Below are 23,654 nucleotides of genomic sequence, written 5' to 3'. Positions count from 1 at the left end.
CATTTAATGACTGGTATACAAAACGTGTATGCAGACATACGTCTGCCCAGAATAGCTTTGGGACCTCAATTTAGTACTAAGGACCATCACTGAGCCACCGTCTGAGCCCTTAGCGACTTGTTTCTTGATGTACATGTCGATTAAGGTATCATTTCTAGTGGCAATCACATCGGCACAATGTTTAAGTGAGCTCAGCACACTTATGTCCCATCCATCATATAGGATATTTCATAAGGATAAGGTGATGCTACGACCTCCAGAATTCCTCCCCAAACCGACATCAGCATTTCACCTTAATCAAAGCATTCATTTACCTACATTTTATCCGAAACCCCACGCTAACGCACGGGATGCAGCCCTCCATATTTTGGACGTCAGGAAATCTCCTAAACTTTTTGTCTATTATAGAATGTTCCAAAGGCAATGCCATATTCACCCAAAGGCTATCAAAGTGGATTTCCAGCTGCATCCACACATGCTACACAGAGTCGGGGGTAACACCACCCCAAAAGGTCAAGACACATTCAACCAGATCAGTCTATACTCCCACACCTTCTTACATAACATACCAATCACTGAAATATGCAAAGTGTCTACCTGGGCTTCGATCCACACTTCCATAAAGCATTACACAATCGATCAGGCATCAAGACATGATGCAGCAATCGGACTTGCAGTACTCTCCTCTATTTAACCTAACTACTCCAAAGTTTCCTCCACCAGCTGAGGGCACTGCTTGAGAGTCACCTGGAGTGGAGCACCTGCAGGGACACTACTCAAAGAAGAAGAGAGGGTTACTCACCTAGTGCAGTAACTGAGGTTCTTCAAGATGTGTGTCCCTCTGAGTGCTCCACTACCCACCCTCCTTCACTCTACTTCAGAGTCAAAGGTTACAGCTGTACGGTAGAGAAGGAATAGAGGGGGTCAGGTTGTGTGCGCCGAAAAAGGCACCGACGGCACCGCGAGACGAGGACAGCGCATGCACGACCCGGACGGGCACTGCTGACAAAATCTCTGATCAAGGATGTGAGGACACACCAACATCTGGAGTGGAGCACACACAGGGGGACACATCTCGGAAAACCTCAGTTACTGCACCAGGTGAGTGACCCTCTCTTGTGCCATGTTTCACAGCTGTAACTTTAAAATAATACATGTATATTTTTGCTAGGTTTCTGATGTTCTGACTGTACAAACATCAGCTGTTCCTCCTGGACCTTGCCCTATGCCATACCTCGCTAGCAAAGCAAAGCCCAGAGAAATAACTCTACAGTGGGGTAAGGACCAGTGTTTCTGTAGTTAGTTTTTGTGTTTAGCGTGGAAAATGTCTATCCTGTGTATCTCAAAACTAAAAGTGAAATATCAGTAGAATCATTCAAATACTTGAAAGCTTATGTAATTAAACTCAGTCAAAAGAAAAAATGTAAAAGCTATAATGCACAGCTCTTCAGTTATACTTTGTTTACAGCTTGTGGGGGCAAGTGGTATATTCCTTATAGAATTTTATGGAGCAGCCTTCACAGAAGCTAGGGACCAGTACATTATGGTTGGTTTTTATCCTTCACCCATTTGTAACTGGTAATTGAAAGCAAAAATAGAAGTTGTTTTTTTATTTTTGGCCCTGTAAAGGGGAGGAACAAGAGATAATGTGCTTAACTCTAGAAAATTTGTCAATAATGCCTGATCAAAAATATTAATATGAATCTTTTACTAACTGAGAGATGTGGTTTTTAAAAGGATTAGAGACTTGTGAATTGTTACAGCTCAAATAGATACTGAAGCAAACATCTGCAAATTTATTTTTAGAATTCCTCTAACTTTTATGGTTTCATACAGACCATCTTGAAACTGTTTGTTAAAATTAGTTGTTTTCTGAAAATAATTACTTGGTTTTGTATTAATGCAAGTTTATATTTCATAGATCCCCCTTCCACAGATGGGGGCTCAGAAGTAACAGAGTATGTTGTGGAGATGGCAAACTCTGAACAAGATGAACACAGACAAGTGTATCAGGGTCTGACATTAGAATGCACAGTGAACAATCTACATCCTGGGAGACTGTATTGCTTCTGGATAAGAGCAGGAAATAAAGCTGGGGTAATCAATCTGTTTATATGATGATTTTTTGTTTTGCAAATAACTATAAAGGTGCTACCACTAATAAGCTAGCTATATATATTAGGATCCTGGTGTTTTTTTGTTTGCAGCATCTCTACAGCTTTCCATATGAGTCCCATTGAAAGACCAGTTTGCAAAAGTCCTTCTGGCAAAGACAAGACAGTAAAATTTATGTGCAAGATCATCAGTGGCTCAAAGAACAGTTAGAAGCCCAAATGTCCTTTATGCCTTTGAAAAGTTTCCCATAATTTTGCAAGTGGGAAATTTTGTCGCAATGATCCCATTTCTGTTATGTCCCACCTAGATTTTGCAGGTCATTTGAAATTTACAGTATGTGATGGATGGGGTGGGGATAGTGGTAGTGTCAGGCAGAGAGAGTACCGCCAAACAATATTGGGTTGGAACAAGGGCTGGGAGCAATGTCTGGGCCCCTCTGAAGCAATGCCACAGGCTTTTGGAAGCAAGATGTGACTGCAAGAAAAGGAAGATTTGGGGGGAGGAACCATATATATGTACAGAGTTGTGGGAGGCTCGCCCCCTATGCAGAACCATATGAGTGGGAGCTTGTAGGAGGTTCTGTGTGCCCAAAAAGCTCCAGTAGGAGTTGTGAAGTTAGCACTGAGACTTTGCATCCCAGTCCCTATCAAGATAAAACGGCATCTTTTATTTTTTCAACATATCACTGAGCATATATGCATTTGCTCTTTTTTTCTGTCATTGCCACACTCTTGTAATTGTATATCCTTACAGTTAGGCCCTCCCTCTGAAAAAGCAGAGATTTCTACAGCTGCAGGACCTCCTGATCAGTGCAGTACACCCCTGCTAACCTGTAAGGCTGCCACCTGTGTAGTGGTCACTTGGGAGGTAGGTTTTTAAAATTTTTCATATTAAAGCTTTAGAATTCCATGCATCATATGTCGTATATAAGTAAATTCACAAAGGGAAGAATTGAGTATATAAATGGAACATTTCAAATGCTTCCCCCATTTTACCAGTACTCCGGAGAAGTCAACTTTGAATAACTTTGTTTTGTAAATGTTCTCAGCTACAGATTTTGTTCTTAAATTGAACAAACTGAGTGATATTTAAGCCCTTCTCATGGTATGGCTGGTTATTTGCTATTAGCACACTTACCTGAAATAGTGTAGACACCACTGTTCTAACTAGATACTGGACAATTATGGGACCAGGTAGGAATTGCAATCTTTGTGAAAAATGTTCCTGTTTCAGTCAAATGGTTAGATGGAGATTTTCTGACAAGCTGTACTGATAGCCATGCTGTTGACTACCTGGAAGGTCTGGGCGTTAATTTATGGAATAGTTTTCAAACTGAAAAACCTCCATTTTGCATGCTAGGCCTGTTCTAGCAATACAAGAGTTCTGACACCATTGTTTACTAGCATAGTTTCAACAGTAGTGCCTTATATGAAAGAATACTACTGACAGTCAGATGTGGTGTAGGGTAGATACTGTGCAAACTTTTCGATGCAGTTCTGTTAAATTACACCTGTTTTATTACTTGTGTTTCCTGGAGCAAGAAGTGTCATTTGTGCAATGGTTTGAGGAGGACAAATATCCTTTTGGGACTAGGTAGAAACCATCCAACTCATTCCACTGATAACTTTAGTGAATCCACACTCTCCTCTGCCCATTCCCCATTGATATAATCTTAAATATATATTTATAATTACAAATCATGAGCTATCTGAAAGCTAATCTTTCGCTGACTTGCATCTCCCAGAGTCCTGCATGCAATGGTGCTGAAATCTCTGAGTACAGGCTGGACTGGGGACAAATGGAAGGATCAATGCGTGTCATATACACTGGCCCTTGTCTGAGCTATGAAGTGAAAGGTCTTACACCTGCAACCACGTATTATTGCAGAGTACAGGTATGAGAGGCTTGCTTTTGTATGTCACTTTAAAAATCAAAACCTAAAGATGATTAGCAAGCATCTGAATAAGTACTTCAGCTAGAGACCGAGTATAAAATTCTGGTCCATCTTGTACAGATGCATTGCACAAGGAAAAGGGTGCGGAGAGAATCTTCTGTCACTTCCACCAAAGTGTATACACCTAGGAATAGGATAGAGCATAGACCTGGTGTTCTATTAAACATAAGACACTGTCACTTACTAATGTCTTCTGCATCTCTCCATAGTCCCAAATGGTTGTGGTCAGCCATCTTGGGAACATGTCCAGGCCCATTATCCCCATATGCCAGATATCCTTATTGGAAGGTGCTCAAGATCAGCAAGCTACTGCTTACGACATTTTAAAGGAACAACAAAAAGCGCTCCAGAACAGATAGATCTCTGAGCTATCATGAAAACAGAATGGTTTAAGGAACTTATATACTGCTGCTATTCTCATTTCTCTCAACCTCCATGTGAGCTTCACTCATTAAAGTGGAATTTTGCCTTTAGTTTGGGACTGATAAGTTTTCATTATGTTTAGGAAAATGCCATCCTCTTGCAAATTTCTTTAACAAAGCACAAAATCAAAGCAGTAGTTTTCTCAAAGACCAGATAGAAAAATGTGGACTCTTTGAACACTATGTAGTCTCTCTTTCAGGCTGTGAATATAGCTGGAGTTGGATTATTTGGAGATACTGGGGTGGTAACAACGCCAGCATCAGTGCCTGCAGCAGTGTCAGGACTACAACAACTTGAAGAAGATCAAATAGAAATTCCTCTTCCCTTGTCAATGTGCCTTGCCATTCAGTGGGAGGAACCATGTTGCCATGGGTCAGATATCATTGGATATAATATAGAATATGGGGGAAAGCAACTTGTAACTGTTGGTAGAGTTACAAGCCATATTCTGGAGAATCTGCAGCCTGACACTTTGTACAGGTGATTATTCCTTATTTTATTCTGAAATCAGTCTTGTAGCTATTTTACTGTGCAATGTTCTGGACTATTTTTTTTCAGGTTTTTTTGGTCTCCTACTCCACATCATTAAGTTGAACATGCTGTAAGCCAGAGTGTGCATTTGTGTAATGGGTTGTCTTCAGTGTGGTTGACTTTTTTTTTTTAGGAAAAAAGCCCCTGAGTTTTGGAGCCCTAAAATATAGCAAATGTTGTAACAGTACATTGCCAAAGTCACAGCAAAATGAAGGTAAACAGGCAAATATATAGATTTTTCTCTGTTTGTCTACAATGTTATTAGTAAACACAAAATGCAGAAGCCTGATAAAAAGTTTGCCTCTGAAGTCAACTCCTTCCTGCGATGGAATCCGCCCTAGTTACTTCCCCTAACGTTCTGAGGAATCCTGTGATTCCGTTCCAACGCACTAGATCAGGATATTGAAGAGGTCACCAGGTCCACTGGTTTTAAGGAAACTAGTGTATAAGTGATTCCCTCTTTTGCACGAAGAGCAGCAGCATCCTGTGTATAGCAGAGCCTTGTAGTTAATTATTTGGGATCTGTTGGAGTAACTCCAAACACCAAATTTGAGTAACTATTTAATTTTTATATCTCTGTCTCTTTAACTACCCTCTTGCCAGCACTAACACCCTCCCTCCTCCACCAACTCACACCCCAATGCCTTCAGAAGTTGTGACAGTACAATCACAAAAAGCAAGAAACTTCACAGGAAATCAGGGAAGGAACAAATGGAACATGATTGTAGGTTGAATCTGACATGCAGATACAGCAGTGAAGCTTAAATTCGTAACTTTGATAGACCCCAATAATCATGGACTGAATAGAGACACTGGATTTATTTCTTATCACAACAATCTATAACCCACTAAATAGCACCCCTCCCCAGCTGCCTTCTCTCCCTTCCTTTCCCCCTCTGCCCCAGTGACTGGAGGGGGTGTTAACAGGCCACTTCACTTTGAATGGTTCCTTAACATATATGTTAACTACTTACGTTGTTCTGTGTAGCTCAGCTATGACACTCTTAAGCCTTGTCTACATTAGAGTTTTCTGGACGCAAGTTATGCCGGCGTATGGCCACCACTGTAATTAAACTGCTGTTGCATGCCCTCACTGGGGTCCTTGTGTCAGTGGAGTGCATTCACACTACCAGTTCTTGCATTGATGCTGGGAGCAGTGCACTGTGGGTAGCCATCCCATTGTGCAACTGCAAGCAAGGTGCTTTGGCAAGAGTATGCAACGCTTCATGGGGCAGGCACAGCATCACGTGGTGAAGGATTCTGAATCCCGTCGTTCTATGGGCATCTTACTAGATTGACAGCTGCATTTCAACTGCCCTAGCAGCCAAACTGACATCACTGAACACAAGCATAAGAAGCCCACAGAAGGGGGGATGAGTGACTGAGACAGTGTGTGTTGAGGAACAGTGTGTCTGCACACTCTCTCTTAAGTTCAGACAGCAGCTGGAAGCAAACAATCCTGAGGCAGAAGCTGGTGCACAGATCACTAGTATCCATCTTTCCTCCGCCCTCCCCCCCCAGCTCAGTGGAGACCTGTACATAGGTGGGGGGAAGGGAACACCCCAACATCAGCCCCACCTCCCTCCCTGGCTCTGCACAGTACATCAGGAGTCTCTCCCTCCTCCGCCCCCAGCAGCAGCCCACGTTGTCTGCATGCCTGCCATAAGAGAGCAGGCTTGATTCCCTCTGAGTTCTCCCACAGCCTCGTCTCCCCCACAGACCCAGGAGAATGATCCACCCCCTCACCTGTAGTCCAGGCAGGAGCCCGTTTGCTGTCGGGAGCCGGCCTACTCAGCTGGGCAGTAGCTGTGTGAGCTCTCCAGGCTGAGCAATTTCAAAACTTCCTGGGGCTTTGAAAGAGGAGGGGCGCTTGCCTGTGTAGCTGGAAAACAGGGCAGTGCAGCAGAGTTCAAAACAGTGATCAGAGCAGTCAGGGTGGGCATTGTGAGATAGCTCCTGGAGCCCGTTACGGCACACAGCATCTACGCTAACACTTTGTTGCTCCAGTTTTGCCACAAAAAGTTTTGTGCTGCTCGTTGAGGTGGTTTTATTTTGTTGCCAAAGCAGGGGAGTTTTGTTGGTGGGGGAAGCATTGTAGTGTGTACACCACTAATGTTTTGTCACCAAAAGCTGACTTTTGTCACCAAAACTCTGTAGTGTAGAGCAGCCCTTAGTATGTTTCCCAGACCTGAAGAGGAGCTCTGGCTAGCTCAAAAGCTTGTCTCACCAACAGAAGTTGGACCGATAAAAGATATTACCTCACCTTCCTTGTCTCTCTAATATCCTGGGACTGACACATCTACAGCAACACTGTATCCGATTGTTCTGTCCTTCCTCTCTATTACCCATATACCAGTTGCAGCTACAGTCAGATGGGTCCTGAGAACTCTTCAGGCTCCTGGGAGGGCAAAAAGTCATCTCTGCTTTTATTGCCACTGTGATTAGCTAGTCAGTGAAGATGGCCTGTGTGCCCAGTTGCCATGGCACCCTCAAGCAGGTAGTGGCAGCCCATTGCCATTGTGGTCCTCTTCCCACAAGATGCACCACCTGCCCCTGGAGCTCTGACAGCTAGTGAGATTGGCCTGCATTCTTATTTGCTGCTACATCCCAGCCATTTCCTCGTTTGGCTGTAGTACTGAGCTGAACTCACACTGAGTGTGGTCTGTTTTTCAGCTTACTGACTTTTTTTTTTCAATCCTTCCAGGACCGAATAACTTAAAAAATATTATGGGACCTACATAAGCATATCAGAGCTGTGATAGTGGGCAGCCTGGTAACATTGTTTTAATTGAACTTCACTGAAGAGAAGTCCCTTTGGCCATTAGCAAGTCATAGATTCTGTTTCGGATACCAGGAAATGTTACCAACTGCAAACTGTACTGTAGGTATTAAAGAAACAGTAGGGATGCTTAATCAGGCTAGTTGTCCACATCTAGTCCTGTGTCTGGTTTGTGACAGCAGCCAGTACCAAACATTACAGAGGAAGGTGCAAGAAACCTAGTGGACAATTATAGAGTAATCTGCCGATGGTGGAGTTTCTTCCTAACTCCGTGAGTTTATTATTTGGCTTATGCCCTAAAGCATCTTTTAAAAAACAAAAAAACAAAAACAAAAAATTTTGAATCCAGCTAAGCACTTTAGCATCCATGATATTTAGTAACAATGAACTTCAAAAGCTAATTGGATTTCCTTTAAATCAGCTTTAAATTTGTTGCCTCTCCTGTTATGAAACAGCGAACAGGAATAACCGGGTGACCTTTATCTATGTGCATCTGTCATGTCCCCTCTTGTCACTTCTAAACAGTACCAAACTGTTCAAGCTGTCTTCATATGAAAATCTTTCCATGCCTCTTAATCCTTTTGTCACCCTTCCAGGAGTTTTATTTCTGCTATCTTTTTGAGGTAGGTGGGTAGAACTAGGACTTCTAAGTGCTATGATAACACAAATAATAGACCTGAAATAATAGACCCAAACAGAGCATTCTAGGTGAAGGCATATCACTGACTTCATAAGGGCATCTCAGTATTGTTATCTAGAGCCCTGCAAATCCACAGATATCCACAGACCATTTTTGCAGATTGCAGATTGGATATGGATACACATTTTGTATCTGCGCAGTGTTCTAGTGTCATTTTTTTGGTCCCTGTATATCCCTTGTTTACTTTTTTGTTGCCATGGGACAAGTGGCAGAGGCTTCATTGAGCAGTCCACATCAGATGGCTTTCATGGGAGGTTGCAGTTAAGAGTCCAGCAAAGTGTACTACTAGTTCAAATTCTTCTTTTCAGCTTAGTTTTTCCTTCTTGGTAAAGAATATTTTGAAATCCACATTAAAACGTTTATTAAGTCCAACTTCAGATACACTGTAAAATGTCATTTATGATTGGCTGTGTAGTTTTCTATTAGTGGTAGTGTTTCCAGAATGCCAGCAATGTGGTAGGTGTTTCTACAACACTGGTCATGGACCTTAGCTTGAAGAGCTTGGACACCTTAAACGTCTGGGTGTTTCCTTTGTTTTGCCTATATAATTATGGACGTTTGTCCTAACAATAAAACAGACAGCACTTTGAATTCTGGGACTGATCTTTTATAACTGTGGCTTTAAGTCATAATATTTGATTTGGGGTTTTTTTGCTGGAAGCTTCACAGAATTCCACAGACCTTTCCAAAGAAATGTCCACATACAAGAAGAAAATCTCTGCCACAAAGCCCTTATCAAAGAAGACAAGCAATGTATCAAGAATAAATCATGCCAAACCAATTTAATTTCCTCCTTTGACAGAATTAGTACCCTCGTGGTGGGGAGGGACAGCAAACATGATAGATATATCTTGATTTTAGTAAGGCTTTTAACACACTCCCCCACGACACTGTCATACACAAATCAGGGAATGGTGGCCTAGATGAAATTACAATAAGATGTGTGCACAGTTGATTGAAAGACCATAGTCAGAGTAGTTATCATTCAGTATTTTCCTTAATTGCTTGGATAATGGAGTGGAGAATATGCTTATTAAATTTGCTTGTGACACCAACAGGAGCTGTTTAAGGACAGGGTTAGAATTCAAAAGGACCCTGACAAATTGAAGAGTTGATCTGAAATCAGTAAGATGAAATTCAGTAGACACACGCAGAGGAAGGAAAAATCAAATGCACAACTACAAAACAGAATAACTGGTTAAGGTAGTAGCACTGCCGAGAAGAATCAGGATTATAATAGATTAAATATGAGCCAACAATGTGATTCATTTGCAAAAAAGTGCGTCCCAGAACATTAGCCTATCAGGAGTGTCATATGTAAGACAGGAGGTTAATTGTTCCATTCTAGTCGGCACTGGTGATGCCTCAGCTGGAGTGCTGTGTCCAGTTCTGGGTGCCTCACTCTAAGACATATGCAGCCAAAGTGGAGAGATTCCACAGGAGAGCAACAAAAATGATAAGGTTTAGGAACCCTGACCTATGGAAGAGGTTAAAAAAACTGGGTATGTTTAGTTTGAGAAAGGAAGAATGAGAGTGGACCTGATGATGGTCCTCAAATGTTAAGGACTGTTATGAATAGAACAGTGATCAATTGTTCTCCATGTCCACTGAATGTAGGACAAGAAGTAATGGGCTTAATCTGCAGCAAGAGAGATTTAAGTTTAATATTTGGGAAATACTTTCTAACTATAAGGATAATTAAATACTGGAATAGGTTTCCAAAGGAGGTTGTGGAATTCCCATCATTAGAGGTTTTTAAGAACAGGTTAGACAAACACTTGTCAGAGAGAGTCCCGGGGACTGGACTTAGAGGATTTCTCAAGTTCCCTTCCAGCCCTACATTTCTGTGATTCTATATGAAGGCTAGAGGAAAGGGATAAAATAAAATTCTATACATTTTTATGTGCATTCATGTAAATGATATTTTTTTGATATTTTTAAATACAAATATATGTAACTGCCCTTCTATCTATTTTTAATTAGGCTAATAAAGGTTAAAATATCCCATCTGTAGGATAACCTGTAAAACTCAAATGGGGGAGGGAAGGGGAGAGAATACCATAATGAAGGCAATCATACTTTCATTAGTCATTACATTGTGCCTGTGTTTTACAGTTTTTGTGCTTTACTAGAGAGGGAAGGGGAATTATCAGATGAGCTGAAATACCCAGTCAAAACAGGGTGAATTAAGGCGAGTTTCCTTGCTTTGTGTTTTAAGATTATACCATAACCTGCTTTAATTCTGAATTCTTAAAAATATTGTAACTTGTATGGTTTACCTTCATGAACGTCTGCAGCTGTGCTTCCATTCTGAGTATTTCTCAGTATTGTTGAGGACTATCCTGTGCAAAATTCCATTGAAAATCTTGTAATATTTGTCTCGCTTGTATTCCAGATATTAGTTCACCTTGACAGAGGAGATTTTAACTCTTAAACTATTTTTTTTTAAACCTCTGAAATTACTAACTGTAGCTTTATAACTATTGTGGTATTTGGTTCTTTGTAACCAAGTTCTTTGCAGATGACAATTGACATTTTGCTTCAGTACAGAATATTGTCAGGGACTTGTATAAAGATTATTTCAGTACATCAGTAAATTTACAATCAATAGAAATAGTGACTTTTAGTAGATTATTTAAACTAGTAGTAAATTAACAACAAACCTTTTTTCCTCTCTCACATGAAGAATTAGAATACAGGCCATAAACAACTTTGGAGTTGGTCCTTTCAGTCATTCCATTAAAGCCAAAACCAAACCACTACCTCCTGACCCGCCTCATCTGGAATGTGTGGTCTTCAGCTATCAGAGCCTTAAACTGAAATGGGGTGAAGGTCCTAGCAGAGCTTTAATTACCAATCCTACACAATTCAACTTGCAGATGGAGGATAGGTTTGGCAGGTGAGATCATTATTTCCTCACTTCTGTTAGTAGATATAATTTACTGGATAACTAAACACGGAAAAATACTTGAGATTAGCAGTGTTAACTTGAAAAATTCAGATGCTTTAGCCCATTTGCTGTCTAGATTGCATTTGTATGTTTCCTTAACTCTCAGGGAGGAATCAGATGTTCAGTTTCATTTTCCAGTGAAAAAGCTAAATTGGGTGTATCTGATTCATTGTATGACATGAGAAATTAATATTTAGCACTTGCATAGCATCTTTTATTCAAGAAAGTTGTGAATTTTTACATTGTAGTAATGAAATACATTAACCTATAAGTACATTGTCAGTTTTCTGTATTTAAAAAGTACAAATACAAAACTGACAAATAGGGTAAACAATTCCTTTTTGATTTAAGATTATAAAAGTGCCTGAACCTTTTTTCAGACGTTCTCTATTCCTCCAAATTAAAAATTAAGATGTTGGGAAAGAGAGTGCATGACTAACTGTGTAGCAACCACCTGTGTAGCATTCCAGCCTAGTGCACATCTAGATTTTAAATGGGGGAAGGGGGGAAGGCATTGGCACTCATTGGTGCTGACAACTGTTGTTGTAAATGACACTAATACACATAATGAGGTGTTCTTGCAATAGAAGAGGTCTGTTTGGTCTAACACCCGTGTAACAAGCTTAAGAAAAAGTCACAATTTTTGTAATAAAATTTTGTAAGAAAATGTCTGTCAACCAATGTTTAAACATTAACATAACAAATTACCTGGTTTGTGTAGTTTTAACCTGTACACATCTGTAAAATTATTTTTTTAGATTCGTTACGGTTTATAGTGGACCTTCTCATACATACAAGGTGCAGCGACTCAATGAATCCACTACATACTATTTTAAAATCCAGGCATACAGTGATGCTGGGGAAGGGAAGTTTTCTGAAGTTCATGCTTTCACTACGGCCAAATCTCCACCAGCATCTCTCAAAGGTGAGCATTCATCATGCAGCATTCTAAGAGCTTTGTAATTCTAGTGAATAAAAATCAACAGTAGCATATTTGATGATAAAAACAGATTCTCTCCCCAACCTGGACCCTTTGTCAAACACAGGCAGTGTAGATGGGCTGAATACTGTGGTTGTATCTGGCCAGCTTAGAATTCCCCAACTGGGATGAAGCATTCTGCAGCTGTAAAACCAGGGTGCCCAGCTCCTGCACCACCATCCTTCTAGCCCTGGCATTGAGGGCATGCTCCACCAGTTCTCAGCTGGTGCAGTCTCCTGGGGACCTTTGCCAGCTGATGTAGGTTAGAGTGGTCCCTCAGCAAGTGAGAAAAGAAAAATATACGCATCAAATATTCTTTACTCTAAATGAGAACTTTAAAGGGCCACATAAAAGCAGCTCAGTCAGGTAATATTCTGACTGTCAGTCTTGTAGGAAAGAACAGAATTAAGTAGGCTTGTTTAGTTATATGTAGTTGCAAACCTGGAGATAAAAGGACCTTACTGCTCCTCCCTAATTACTTGAAGATAATTACTGAACAGTTATCTGACCAGACAGGCATTCATTTTGGAAGCCATCTTTCCAGCATAACAAGCAATTTTGCAGTCCTCCTGAGATCTGTTTACAGAAATATAACCTAAATGAGAAGAGAATATTTGATATAAACGAAGGTCAAGGAAAATAGAATTTTATAACTACTTTGCACATAAAAGTAATGTAGTGTCATTTGATTTAGGGATGGTCTACACTGAAAACTTACATTGGCATAGTTATATCTCTCAGGTGTAAAAAGTATGCCAACCTTACACCCTGGTGTAAACAGTGCTAGGTTGACTGGAAAATTATTCTGTCAATCTAGCTATCACTTCTTGGGGAGGTGGATTAGTTACAGTGATGGGAGAACCCCTCTTGTTGCAGTAGTATCTACACTGAAGCGCTAAGCGGTACCTCTGTAGCATCTTATGCGTAGATATACCCTTAGTGAAATATGAGGCCCTATATCCCCTAGATAGCTTTGACTATCTCTACTGTGACTTTTAAGGGTTTCATGGGAACATTTGAAAAGCCTTCTTAAAGGATACAATTAAACAGTTGTCCAGTCATTTGAATTACAACTGATGCATTTTTAAAATAAACTAAAAGTTAATTCAGCTTTGCTTTTGTGTATGCGGGTTCTTATGTCATCTTGAAGAAAAACAACATAATTGAAATAATAGTTTTCTATTCCCAAGTGCAATGTTTGCCTTTAAAAAACTTTTTTTTAAGTGCTAGTTCTTGGTTCTCCAAAGTCTTGTCCATATAAATATGAGAGAGTTGCAGTGTGACTAAAGGTGTGATTTTTTTTAACTGCTTTGGTTAATCCAAAACAAACTTGTGTGGACACTTATTTCATTGTAAATTAGGCTTATTTGAAATTAGGTTAAATTAGATTAGTTTAAACTAAACCAAAATAAACCACTGTTAGATAAAGTAAGTGTGTCAGCACAGAAGTTCGCAGCAGTTTAAAAGAGTGTTTTAAAAGATCTAAGTCAGATTGGTGCAACTTTCCCATGTAGATAATGCCTAGGATAAAAGTTGTGATGTTAACGAATTAGCGAATACATGTTAACACTCTTGAAAAGTACGCTGCCTTATCTACATTAGACTTTTCAAATGTGTGGGTTGGAGTATTTTTGCTCTAACACAAACTAACGTCACACTTTTAAATGCTGTAGACAAAGCCTTGGAGACAATTTATTTCATCTGGCACATCACCAATGATTAAAGATTCTTCAAGCCAAATTATAGTTTCAGCAGCTCCTTTGTATTCCCATTAAGTCTTGCAAGAGAGTTGCACAGGTGTTGAGAGCATAATTTGGCCTGCAAAACTTAATTAGTGAGATATGCAACATGGAAAAAATCCTGACTCAGGTTCAGTTTTTGGGGCTAGCAGTTTAAAAAAAAACCCAAAACTTTTACTACCAAATTGTAAGCAAGTTGTATGTGGAAAAACTGACACAATGGATATGGAAGCCCATTACGCTGTCTTTACTAAAGTACAGAACTACTTTTTAACAGATCATACCACCTCAAAATTGAATACGCTTTTTCCTGAGCCCGTTAACTGCCCTATTCTGAATCACTTCTTCACTAGTGGGGAGTGAGTTTACTAAAGCCATGTTCTTAGTCATGTAAAAAAAGGAATACAGTGGTTTCAGGTTAACCATGAAAAAATAGGTTTTCTAAACTTTTTTGAAAGCATGTGTGGATTCCCTTTTTTCAGCACCCAAAGTAAATCAGCTGGGAGAAAACATCTGTGAAATTACATGGGATCCTTTACAATCAATGAAAAGAGATTCTATTGTTTACATTCTTCAACTTGCCAGTGGGAGAGAAGTTGATCAGGTAACTTCTAAAATTTCATTTGTTACTCTTTAAAAATTATTGTAAGGATATTTTTTTCTTTAAGAAAATCAAGTCTCTGAATGTTACTAAGGCTGGGTAGATTTAAAGTTAAAATAGTTTTAAAGTTGTTCCAGTACATACTGCTGCTGTTCAGCATTCTTCAAATCAAATGCACTCAAAGTAGTACATTTGAATCCCCTAATCTTGATTCATAAATTTGTAATTAGACCATAAGAGGCACAGAATTAAAGTAGCGTATTAACCTAGGAGGCTAGACAGAAGTGATATGGGTTTTTCCCCATTGACTCTTGGTTTTTAGATTCGCCAAACTTTCTTGTGCCCACTTTCTTGGTCACTAGTAAAACCAGGCTCTATAAACCATCCTTCCTCATGTTTTTTAACCTTGAAAAATCTGGTTGCCCTTTAATTTTAAACAAATTGCCTCAAACTATTGTAAACAGTTGTTACAATTAAAACTGGAGCAGCATGGTTTCAAAAGGATCTTTCATGTAACACTGTCATGCTCAAAGCTTTATGGCAGTACTAATGATACCACTGCAAATATTGAATGTCTTACATCACTGAAAACCTTCAGTGTGTTTTGAACAGAGTAAATTTCAAAAAGCTAGATTTGTTTCTGCTCCATCCCACATGTAAAGAACCTCCTAACAACCAGGGGTGTACCACCATTCACAGGAGCCACCTGAGGATTTAGGGGAGGGTTAATGAGATTCTTTGGCCCTGTTATCTCCTCCCAAAACCCACTTGTACTATGAAATTAGCCAAATAATAAAGGCAAAGTTGGACAGTTGGAGATTTGATGTTTATGTGGGAGGAGAGGGTTAATTGTATGTTTTATCTCTCTACCTATTCCCAGCACTTCATTTGTTGCTTATCTTAAATTGTAAACTCTGGGGCAGGTACTGTCTTACTTTATGGTGGACCTAGCACACAGTAGGCACTACCTATGGCTGTAGGTTTTTTTCAGAGGCCAGGCTTGCAGGGACTGCGAATAACTTGTCACCTTTAGGAGAACATCACTGGCAAAATTTTACTCCTAGTGACCTCTTACATTTTAAAGATTTGCTAGGAAACTCTTTAGAAATAAAAGATTTCTAGGGTCCTCAAATTGGATTCGTGGGGGAGGCTTCACAGACCCTTGCAGGCCTGCTCTGTCTGTACTTGTGGAGTCAAGCACTGCCTATTGTGTCTAATGTTAGGTATTGGGAAAGTGAAATAGATGAATGATTTGTTTCTTCTCTTTATTATTTAGGTATACAAGGGATCAGAGACTTCATTCCGTTTCACAAACTTTCAGACAAACTGTGAATATCGGTTCAGAGTCTGTGCTGGACGCCGGTATCAAGATTCTACTGGATTGCAAGAACTGTATGGACCTTACAGTCCCAGTACAGTATTCTCATCTCAGAAACAAGAGTTGGTTCCGCAGTGTGCTGATTCTATAGCTGAATCTGCAAAGGTTAAAAAGCCAAGTGACGAGCAAATTGCTGCTATTCTTCTTATAGGATTTGCGGTGGTTGCTGTTTTGTTTGCTTCTGTTGTTCAGTACTTTGTAATCAAGTAGACTGTTTAAACCTATTCATTACTTAGCTTTTTGTATGAAAGTTATTCTGGGTATTTATGTTGGTAAAGTCTAATTAAAATCCTAGCTGGAAATGATTGTATAAAAGATACATACGTTTCCATCTTTGCCACTGACCAACATTGAGGCTGGGTTTGCAGAACCTTTCCAAATAATGAACATACACCTGTCATAGAACGGGTAATCCTGGATCTTCTGTAACCAGGGTTAGCTGTTAATAAAACAGCAAAAAACTTCCTTAACACACACACATTCTCTCTTTCCCCCTCGATATTCAATGCCTCGGCCATTTGGCCAATTAGAGAAAAGGCTTTAGATAAAGTCTTTTAAAGTACAACTAGGCAAGTGGTAGTGGATCAGCAACTTTTAATCAAGTATTGTTATAGTTGGTATACATGAAATACAGCAGCAAAAATGCTTGAGCTTAGAACAGTACTGTACTGCAGAACATTGCTAAAGCATACCACATTTAATATACTGTAGAAAGAAAACAAAATATGATTTTGACTTAGTGATATTACTACCATACAGTTATTTTAATGTTTGGGATTCAATAATTAATATTTCAAGTGTTAAAGTAGGGGTGCCAGCATTTTTAGAATTGTAATTAAAAATGCTAGAGGGGTGTAATGGACATACAGAGTGATTGCATTTGTATGTAATATTGCAAATTGGTCCCTTTTTGTACTGTACATTTCTGAATGAAATGCTTTCAGCTGTTGGTAAGCAACTGTTGGCCCAATCCACATTTTCATTCTCAGTGCCTGAGAGAACAGTAATTTTCTGTGCTTCTGATTAAATCTTTTCAGCGTTTTCAGAAAAGGCACAGATTTTGTCTTTAAGGAGAAAAAGTGCATTTATGATAAATGTTTCACTATTGGCTCAAACTGAGCAAATGTTTTTGTACTATTCTTAACCTAAAAATAAAAAGTTCAAACTGATTTTGGATGCTCTTCCATCCTTATCTGAATTAACAAACTGTACATGAAATAATATTTTAGATAACATTTATACAATGTTTTAAATAAATTGCTATCACAATGGTGGCAGTTCACATTCCATTGTGTTGTAGATGAGAATTTTGCTATGAAACTTTTCCAAAATTTGTCATGCTTGTCTGACTATTCTGAGAAATATTTTTTGTGAATACTATGCACTACATATGACTGTTCCTTGTCAAACATTCTGCAGATAGTTGAAGATAAGTCAGACAGCTATTTTCTTTACATGAAATATTTTGAAAGCTGGAAGCCACAAATTTAGACATTTGTTTCAGAATGGGTCTCCCTAATTATTTTGGAGTTTAAAGAACATGCCATAGAATGTTACAGATTTAACATATTCTAATACTACAGCTACACTTTATGGACATGGGGGCACTGCGATTGTATGTGGGATAGTACTGTTGAATACAGGCTAATTCTTTCAAAGAAAAAACATCTTAAGGACGCTTCTCCAGTGGCTGTTAATAAGTTACAGTTTGAGGCATTGTGTTGCATTTCAAATGTGGAAATCCTAAATTATGACATAGTATCAGTTAATATTCTTAAAAGTAGATTTATGGTGCAATTGGAAATTAACCTTTTCAAAAATGTACTCTTCATTTTGTATTCTATTTATTTTGATTAAAAAGTCCTGGAAAATGTATGTTTGAATGTATTGTTCTACTTGTAGCAGAACTTTAAGTTAATCATTTATATCATGGAAATCTCTCTTCAGTGTTGGAAAGAATTTTATACAGATATTAGTGTCTTTAGTTTGCGGAAGAGTTTACAAATATGCCTTCTTTATTTCCTTTCATATTTTACTTTAGAAAACAATAGCCTGCCTTCAGCAAATCTCTTTTGCCAAAGGATCTTTTCTTCAACTCTTAGACAAACAGAGCAAAGCATTTAGTGATTTATTTGGCAATAGCATTTCTGATATATTTTTTAAATAATCAAGTAGGTTTTCAGAATAAATCTTAAATCATGACTTCCTAGAAAATTAAAAATAAAATGCTTCTGAATTGCCACAGAATGTTCATATTTCCAGGAAATATACTGGAAAGTATAGTGTAATGTAGATTTTATATTGACTATTATACATTCCAGATTGGTATACCCTAGTGGCATTAACATATTAGGTATCTTCATTTTTCTTATATTGTAATTTTGAGATATCTCAAACTTATGTTAAAGCTGCCATGCATTGTATTACTAAATTGTAACTATCAAATAGATAATATATTTAAAACAGCCAATAAAAAATAAAAAATTGTTCAAATTTGTATGTGTTTGTGTGTTGAATTTATTAATAAGAAAATAACTTCCTTCTGGGACAATCCTGTCATCTGTGTAGTATGTAGTTTAGGATGAAGGAAACAGCCACATGGTTTTTATAGCCTCAGTGGGCTATATCTTAAACTTGCAGATGGGGAAGGTGCTCAGTAAGTTCAAGTTGAAACTTGTGGTGTTCCAAAGGTGATGTCTCCATGTGGGAGGAGGACTGTGGGTTTGTGGAGGGGATGTAGTTCTCCAACAGCACAGATTTCCCAAGTTCCATAGGCAACTACCAGTACTTCTGTGCTGCTCACCATGCCTCCTCAATCTAGTGCTGTGTTAGGGATTGTGCTGCCATTTGTAGTCCCCCGACCCCCGCAGTGCAGTGGAAAGAGCAGGACTTCAGGAGTTAATTCCAATGGGTTCACCAACTGCAGGGAATCATCTAAAGGAAACTCACTGATATTGCAAGGGGGATGATACTGGGTAGATCAACTGTTCCCCAGCTCTGCCCAGTGACAATATGTCCAGGAAGAGAAGGGATTACTCCAGATTGGCTTCCTTCCCTTCCCTCAAACTATTTTTGGCCCAGTTGCAACGGAATTGCTACTGCTTTGATTTCACATGTCTATCTAGTGGAGAATATGGCCTATTATTCCTTATAGAATTAGGCTCCCTTTCCTATGCAAGGGTAGGGAGGATGCAGTGAGGGCAAAAATTAAACCTTACAATATGCTAATGAAATTAGTGAACTCTGGTGCTGGTCTCTTTGCTACAAGCTGACGGAGACAATCCTGTTGGAACCACTGTGTGCTATTCTTTGTAATTCTTTGTTTCCAGTTATTTAGATGAGAGGAAGCATGTGTAACTGAAAGTGGTGTTATAGTGCAGGCGGTTGAAAATGGCTCATTGAGAGTCAGCTTCTCCAGCACTGAGTGACATAATAGCACTCCTGCGGCGGCGTGTGCATTGTCAAAACAATAGCAAACAACTTGTGAAATGGTGCCAGAGCAACCAAGGCAGGATTACTTGGTAGCTTTGACATAACCTTGATTTCCACCAGGGAATCTGAACCTTGAAATAGACTCTATCTTCTCTGTACCCAACATAGTCCTTTGCCATTAATGCAAGTGCAGTAATACGACTGCCCAAAGAATAGAGTTTCATTAACCCCATTGGGTGATAGAATGGTCTGGGGGGTTAAGGCACTGGGGGCTGGGTTCCATCCCTGTCTCTTAACCTTCTTGTGGAAATTAAGCAAGTAACAGTCTCTGCCATCCCCACCCCCTATCTGTAACTTACTTTCTTGCTTCCCTTTATCAGCCTTTGTAAAGGACATGCGGCTCTCCAAATCATAACTCTAATATTTCTTTCACTTTTCTTTCAGGTTTGCCTGATTAGTAAATACATTAAGATGAAGAGAACAAAGGCAGTTTGATTCAGTCCAGCTTATCTGTTTTGATCAGTTTTCATACATCAAATAAATGCTAAGAACTTGAATGAGGCGGTTGAATGGCTTCTGTATCACCCTAAGCAAAATCCATGATCATGTAGGGCTTAGAACACATTCACTAGCGAATGAGCGCTTTGTGGCTAGTTGGAACTGCGCACGCAGACATTGCAACGCAATTGACTGATGTTATTGGCACTTTGAAGGGTGTTGTGCCACTACTGGCTTCTGAACATAGTTATGGAGATAATTTAGCCAGGATCCTGACTGCTTAAACTGTATAAACAATGCAGGAAATAATTGCATCACCCTGAAGCAGGAGTGACAATGGGTAATGGAGAACTTTGTGCTCACTGACAGAAGCAGCAAAGGTTTTCCATCTAGAGAATGATTAAAAGCCCCACCAGCAGGCAGGCACTAGTGCCAAAGCTTGATATTAATGTATAGGTCACACGTATAGTGAACAGCTAAAATCTAGATGTAGAGGACACTATTTAAGTACACACTTAACAGTTTACATGACAGAACTGACTTCTGTACCTTCAAGAGAAGTCCTTTCACTCCTTGTCAACTTTCTGAATTGCCAGACCCGCCTGTAGTTCAGGATTTTGCTCATTGCTTTTCTGTATTTTTGTGACATGACATTGTAAAGTATAGGATTAATAGATGCTCCAAGGTAAAAGAGAAGCATGGAGATGAGATTGAAGTACTGAGTGATGTCATACAGGATGATTTTGGTCTGGGCAAAGAGGATTCGACCTACGTGGAATGGTAGCCAACACAGCACGAAGGCCAGGACGACTACTGCTAAAGAAGGAAAGGAATATATTTTAGTACAATAATTTTGAAAAATTCTTTGTTCCGTCGCTTTAAACTACATTGTGGCTGAGACCTTAGACTACTACATTTAATACGACATGTACTGGAACCGTGCTACCACATGACGTGTAAGGCCATTTTTCCTTCATGTTTGCAGGTAGACATAAGCATTAGGCTTAAAGTTTGCCTGCTGCAGTGCTGTGTCCAGGGTTCACATAAAAGACCTTTTATGTGTCTGTAGTACAGTGATGAGAAAGGAACATGATCAGGCTAGGTTACAGCGACATTGGTACTTCAGCTATATGTCTTGCTGTTAGTGTTATCCAGAAATCTGCCTCAGGCGTCAGTGAAATATTGCCCAGGAGAGGGGCAGGGTTGCAGATTGGGAAGAGTATGGGATAAGAAGAGGAACAAAGAATCTGGGCAGCCCCCAGAACATAAAGTGATGGAAAAGGGGAGAGAAAGAAAGCTGGGCAATGAATGGAAGAATAAAAAAGAGGCAGGGGAAGAAGTGGGGCGAGGGAAAGTTGGGGAAGGAAGCCACTGAGACAGAGGAGAGACATTTTTAGAAGATGTAATAAACAGGGAAATTGAACAAACAGTTGGAGAAAATAAGTTGAGGGAAAGAAAAGGCACAGCCTTAAAGTTAGTAGTTCAACGTCATGTATCCATGTTCCTGCATTTCACTGTTTTTCCTGCAGAACGTGGGGAAGCTGAAAAGAGGCAAGAGTCCACTTTGAGCTTTGGGAGGGGGCAATCTTTGAGTCATTCACAGCCACTGAGGGCAAAATAGAGGCACTGCAAGCAGACTGAACCCAGGCCATCAATGCTTTTGCCTCCACTGCGAGCACGGGGAGTTGGTACTTGAACTCTCAATTTTGCTGCTAGCCACAAGCAGTGGGTATTTTGCTCATCTGAGATGAGTGAACAATCTGAGTAAGGCCTTACATGTTATGTTAACCCAAATAAATCATTTTGTTTTATCAAATTGTGATGATGGCTATCTTAGTTGTGACTAGGGATTACCCAGTGACCTTCAAAGCTAAAAGGATGAGTCACTACAGTACTAAATGCTGGCAGAGGTTTAGATTCTTACCCTCTGTCCCTGCACCACAGAGGATAACACCTCACAGATTGACCAGCAGGTTCTGTAATGAGGCTACTAAAATGTTAGTTATAATTTCAGAGGAAAGAAGCCAATGTTTAAATAGGTCTGGACACATAATTTTGTTCAGATTGTGGACCAAAGCAAACGCTAACCATGTTAAATTTTTCCTGGGGGAAGTGAGAGTGGCTGACTTGAAGAACTAGCTGTCAAACCATGACACACACAAAAAATCAAGGTTGCTCAGATTTGTTTGACAAAAAAAGGGTCACAGCAAGTTTCTTCTTTGCTGCTGGTCTAACTTTGCATCAGTCCAGCGCTACCTAAGCGTTCAATTGACCAACAGACACAATTCAAATTGGAGGGGGCTCTATGTCTCAGTAAAACCCAGGAACATGAGTCACTGAAGTAAAAAATGTACTAACCTTAAATCTGTATGGGCCCATCCTTGCCAGCTCCACCCTCTAACCTAGTGTGATTTAAAAAACTGCAGCAATTTAGATTGCGCTCAAACCAGATCCTTACCTAACATTTTGACAGTTTGTTTGTGGTACTTGTCACGGCTTGCAGCCTGGAGTCCTCTCAACTTGTGCCTGGTTCGCCAAAGCTTTCCACAGATGAGTCCATAAAGCAGAGTCAGGCAGAGCATTGGAAGGAAAAAATAAATGGTGGAGACCCAAGTCATTGTTTCTAAAAGCCCTGTGCGGGCTGAGTGCGCTATGGAATTGCACTCCTTGGCATCATCCGGCAGGCTTCCATTGCGGTGTTCCACACCAAACAGGAACAGAACTGGACCAGCAGTCAGGAGAGCCCACACCCACAAAGAAAGGATGACCCCTTTCACCCGGCCTTTAGTGATGGTTGTTTTGGCTTTCAAAGGAAAGCAAATAGCAAAATACCGCTCTACACTCAAAGTGGTGATGTGCAAGATGGTGCAGTATGTGCAGGTTTCACTAAGGTAAAATAAAAATTTGCAGAGAAAATCCCCAAAGACATATGGTTTGTATTTCCAAATCCTGTACAAATCAGAAGGCAGACCAAGGAAAATCAGAATGTCTGACAGCGCCATGCTAGATAAATACATGTTAACTGTAGTTCTCATTTCCTTGTATCTTTTGAAAATTAATATTGTGATCACATTCCCCGTGATACCCAAGAAAAACAGGATGATGGAAATTATAGTCACAGGCACAAGTACATGAATATCAAATAAAGAAAAAGACTGCTCTTCAGAGTAGTCTGTGTCATTCTGGAAATAGCTGTAATGTGAGACGGAATCCATTTCTGGTCCCAAAATAAATGGTAGTGGTGGCTTCTTATCACTTGATTTAAAAAAAAAAATTCTTATCCTGATTGTGATATCAGATTCATCTTCATTGCCTTTAAAGCTCAACTTTAAAACAAAAAAAATAATGTTCATAAAAATATTAGTTGACTGTAACTAAATATGGAAATAGCCACTGTTCTGTTTCAAGAGAGAGAGAGAATATTAATTATTATACCCAACGTTTTGGAATTTAGAAAAAAAATTGAAAATTTACTGTTTGCTTTATTCACACTGCTTCAAAATAGCATTTGTAGCTTGAAAATTCCACCAAAGGTATTTCTTGAAAGACGAATATGGAGCCAATGTAGCTACAAT

General features: G+C 39.5%; 2 protein-coding genes across 2 annotated transcripts in view; one reads left to right on the top strand and one right to left on the bottom strand.

Moving 5' to 3' along the window:
* Window positions 1-18,611, top strand: part of LOC137153219 (fibronectin type-III domain-containing protein 3A-like) — a 56,897-nt gene extending 38,286 nt beyond the window's left edge. The window contains exons 17-25 of the mRNA XM_067548355.1: window positions 1,172-1,277; window positions 1,922-2,097; window positions 2,869-2,982; window positions 3,860-4,009; window positions 4,692-4,972; window positions 11,189-11,401; window positions 12,211-12,377; window positions 14,653-14,774; window positions 16,048-18,611. Coding sequence (XP_067404456.1) covers window positions 1,172-1,277; window positions 1,922-2,097; window positions 2,869-2,982; window positions 3,860-4,009; window positions 4,692-4,972; window positions 11,189-11,401; window positions 12,211-12,377; window positions 14,653-14,774; window positions 16,048-16,359 — 1,641 coding nt within the window. The 3' untranslated portion in view covers window positions 16,360-18,611. The remainder of the gene's footprint in view (window positions 1-1,171; window positions 1,278-1,921; window positions 2,098-2,868; window positions 2,983-3,859; window positions 4,010-4,691; window positions 4,973-11,188; window positions 11,402-12,210; window positions 12,378-14,652; window positions 14,775-16,047) is intronic.
* A 1,991-nt stretch (window positions 18,612-20,602) lies between these two features.
* On the bottom strand, window positions 20,603-23,294 carry LOC137153864 (growth hormone secretagogue receptor type 1-like). The gene is made up of 2 exons (XM_067549680.1): window positions 22,538-23,294; window positions 20,603-20,895 (listed from the first exon to the last, which is right to left on the bottom strand). The coding sequence occupies exons 1-2, from the start codon at window positions 23,292-23,294 to the stop codon at window positions 20,603-20,605; spliced, it is 1,050 nt and encodes a 349-aa protein (XP_067405781.1).
* Between the last annotated feature and the right edge of the window lie 360 nt (window positions 23,295-23,654).

Source organism: Emydura macquarii, unplaced genomic scaffold (genome assembly GCF_026122565.2).
Source record: "Emydura macquarii macquarii isolate MOO-44397 ecotype Brisbane River unplaced genomic scaffold, CSIRO-AGI_Emac_v2 contig_1253, whole genome shotgun sequence".
NCBI lineage: Eukaryota > Metazoa > Chordata > Testudines > Chelidae > Emydura > Emydura macquarii.
This window is presented reverse-complemented; position numbering and strand designations above follow the sequence as displayed.

Bases quoted from the DNA above. Each gene is read 5' to 3' on its own strand.
- LOC137153864 (XM_067549680.1), bottom strand. From the start codon at position 23,294: ATGGATTCCGTCTCACATTACAGCTATTTCCAGAATGACACAGACTAC. The intron at 20,896-22,537 runs GTAAGGATCTGG...TTCCTTCTTTAG, and splicing joins ACAAACTGTCAAAATGTTAG to CAGTAGTCGTCCTGGCCTTC.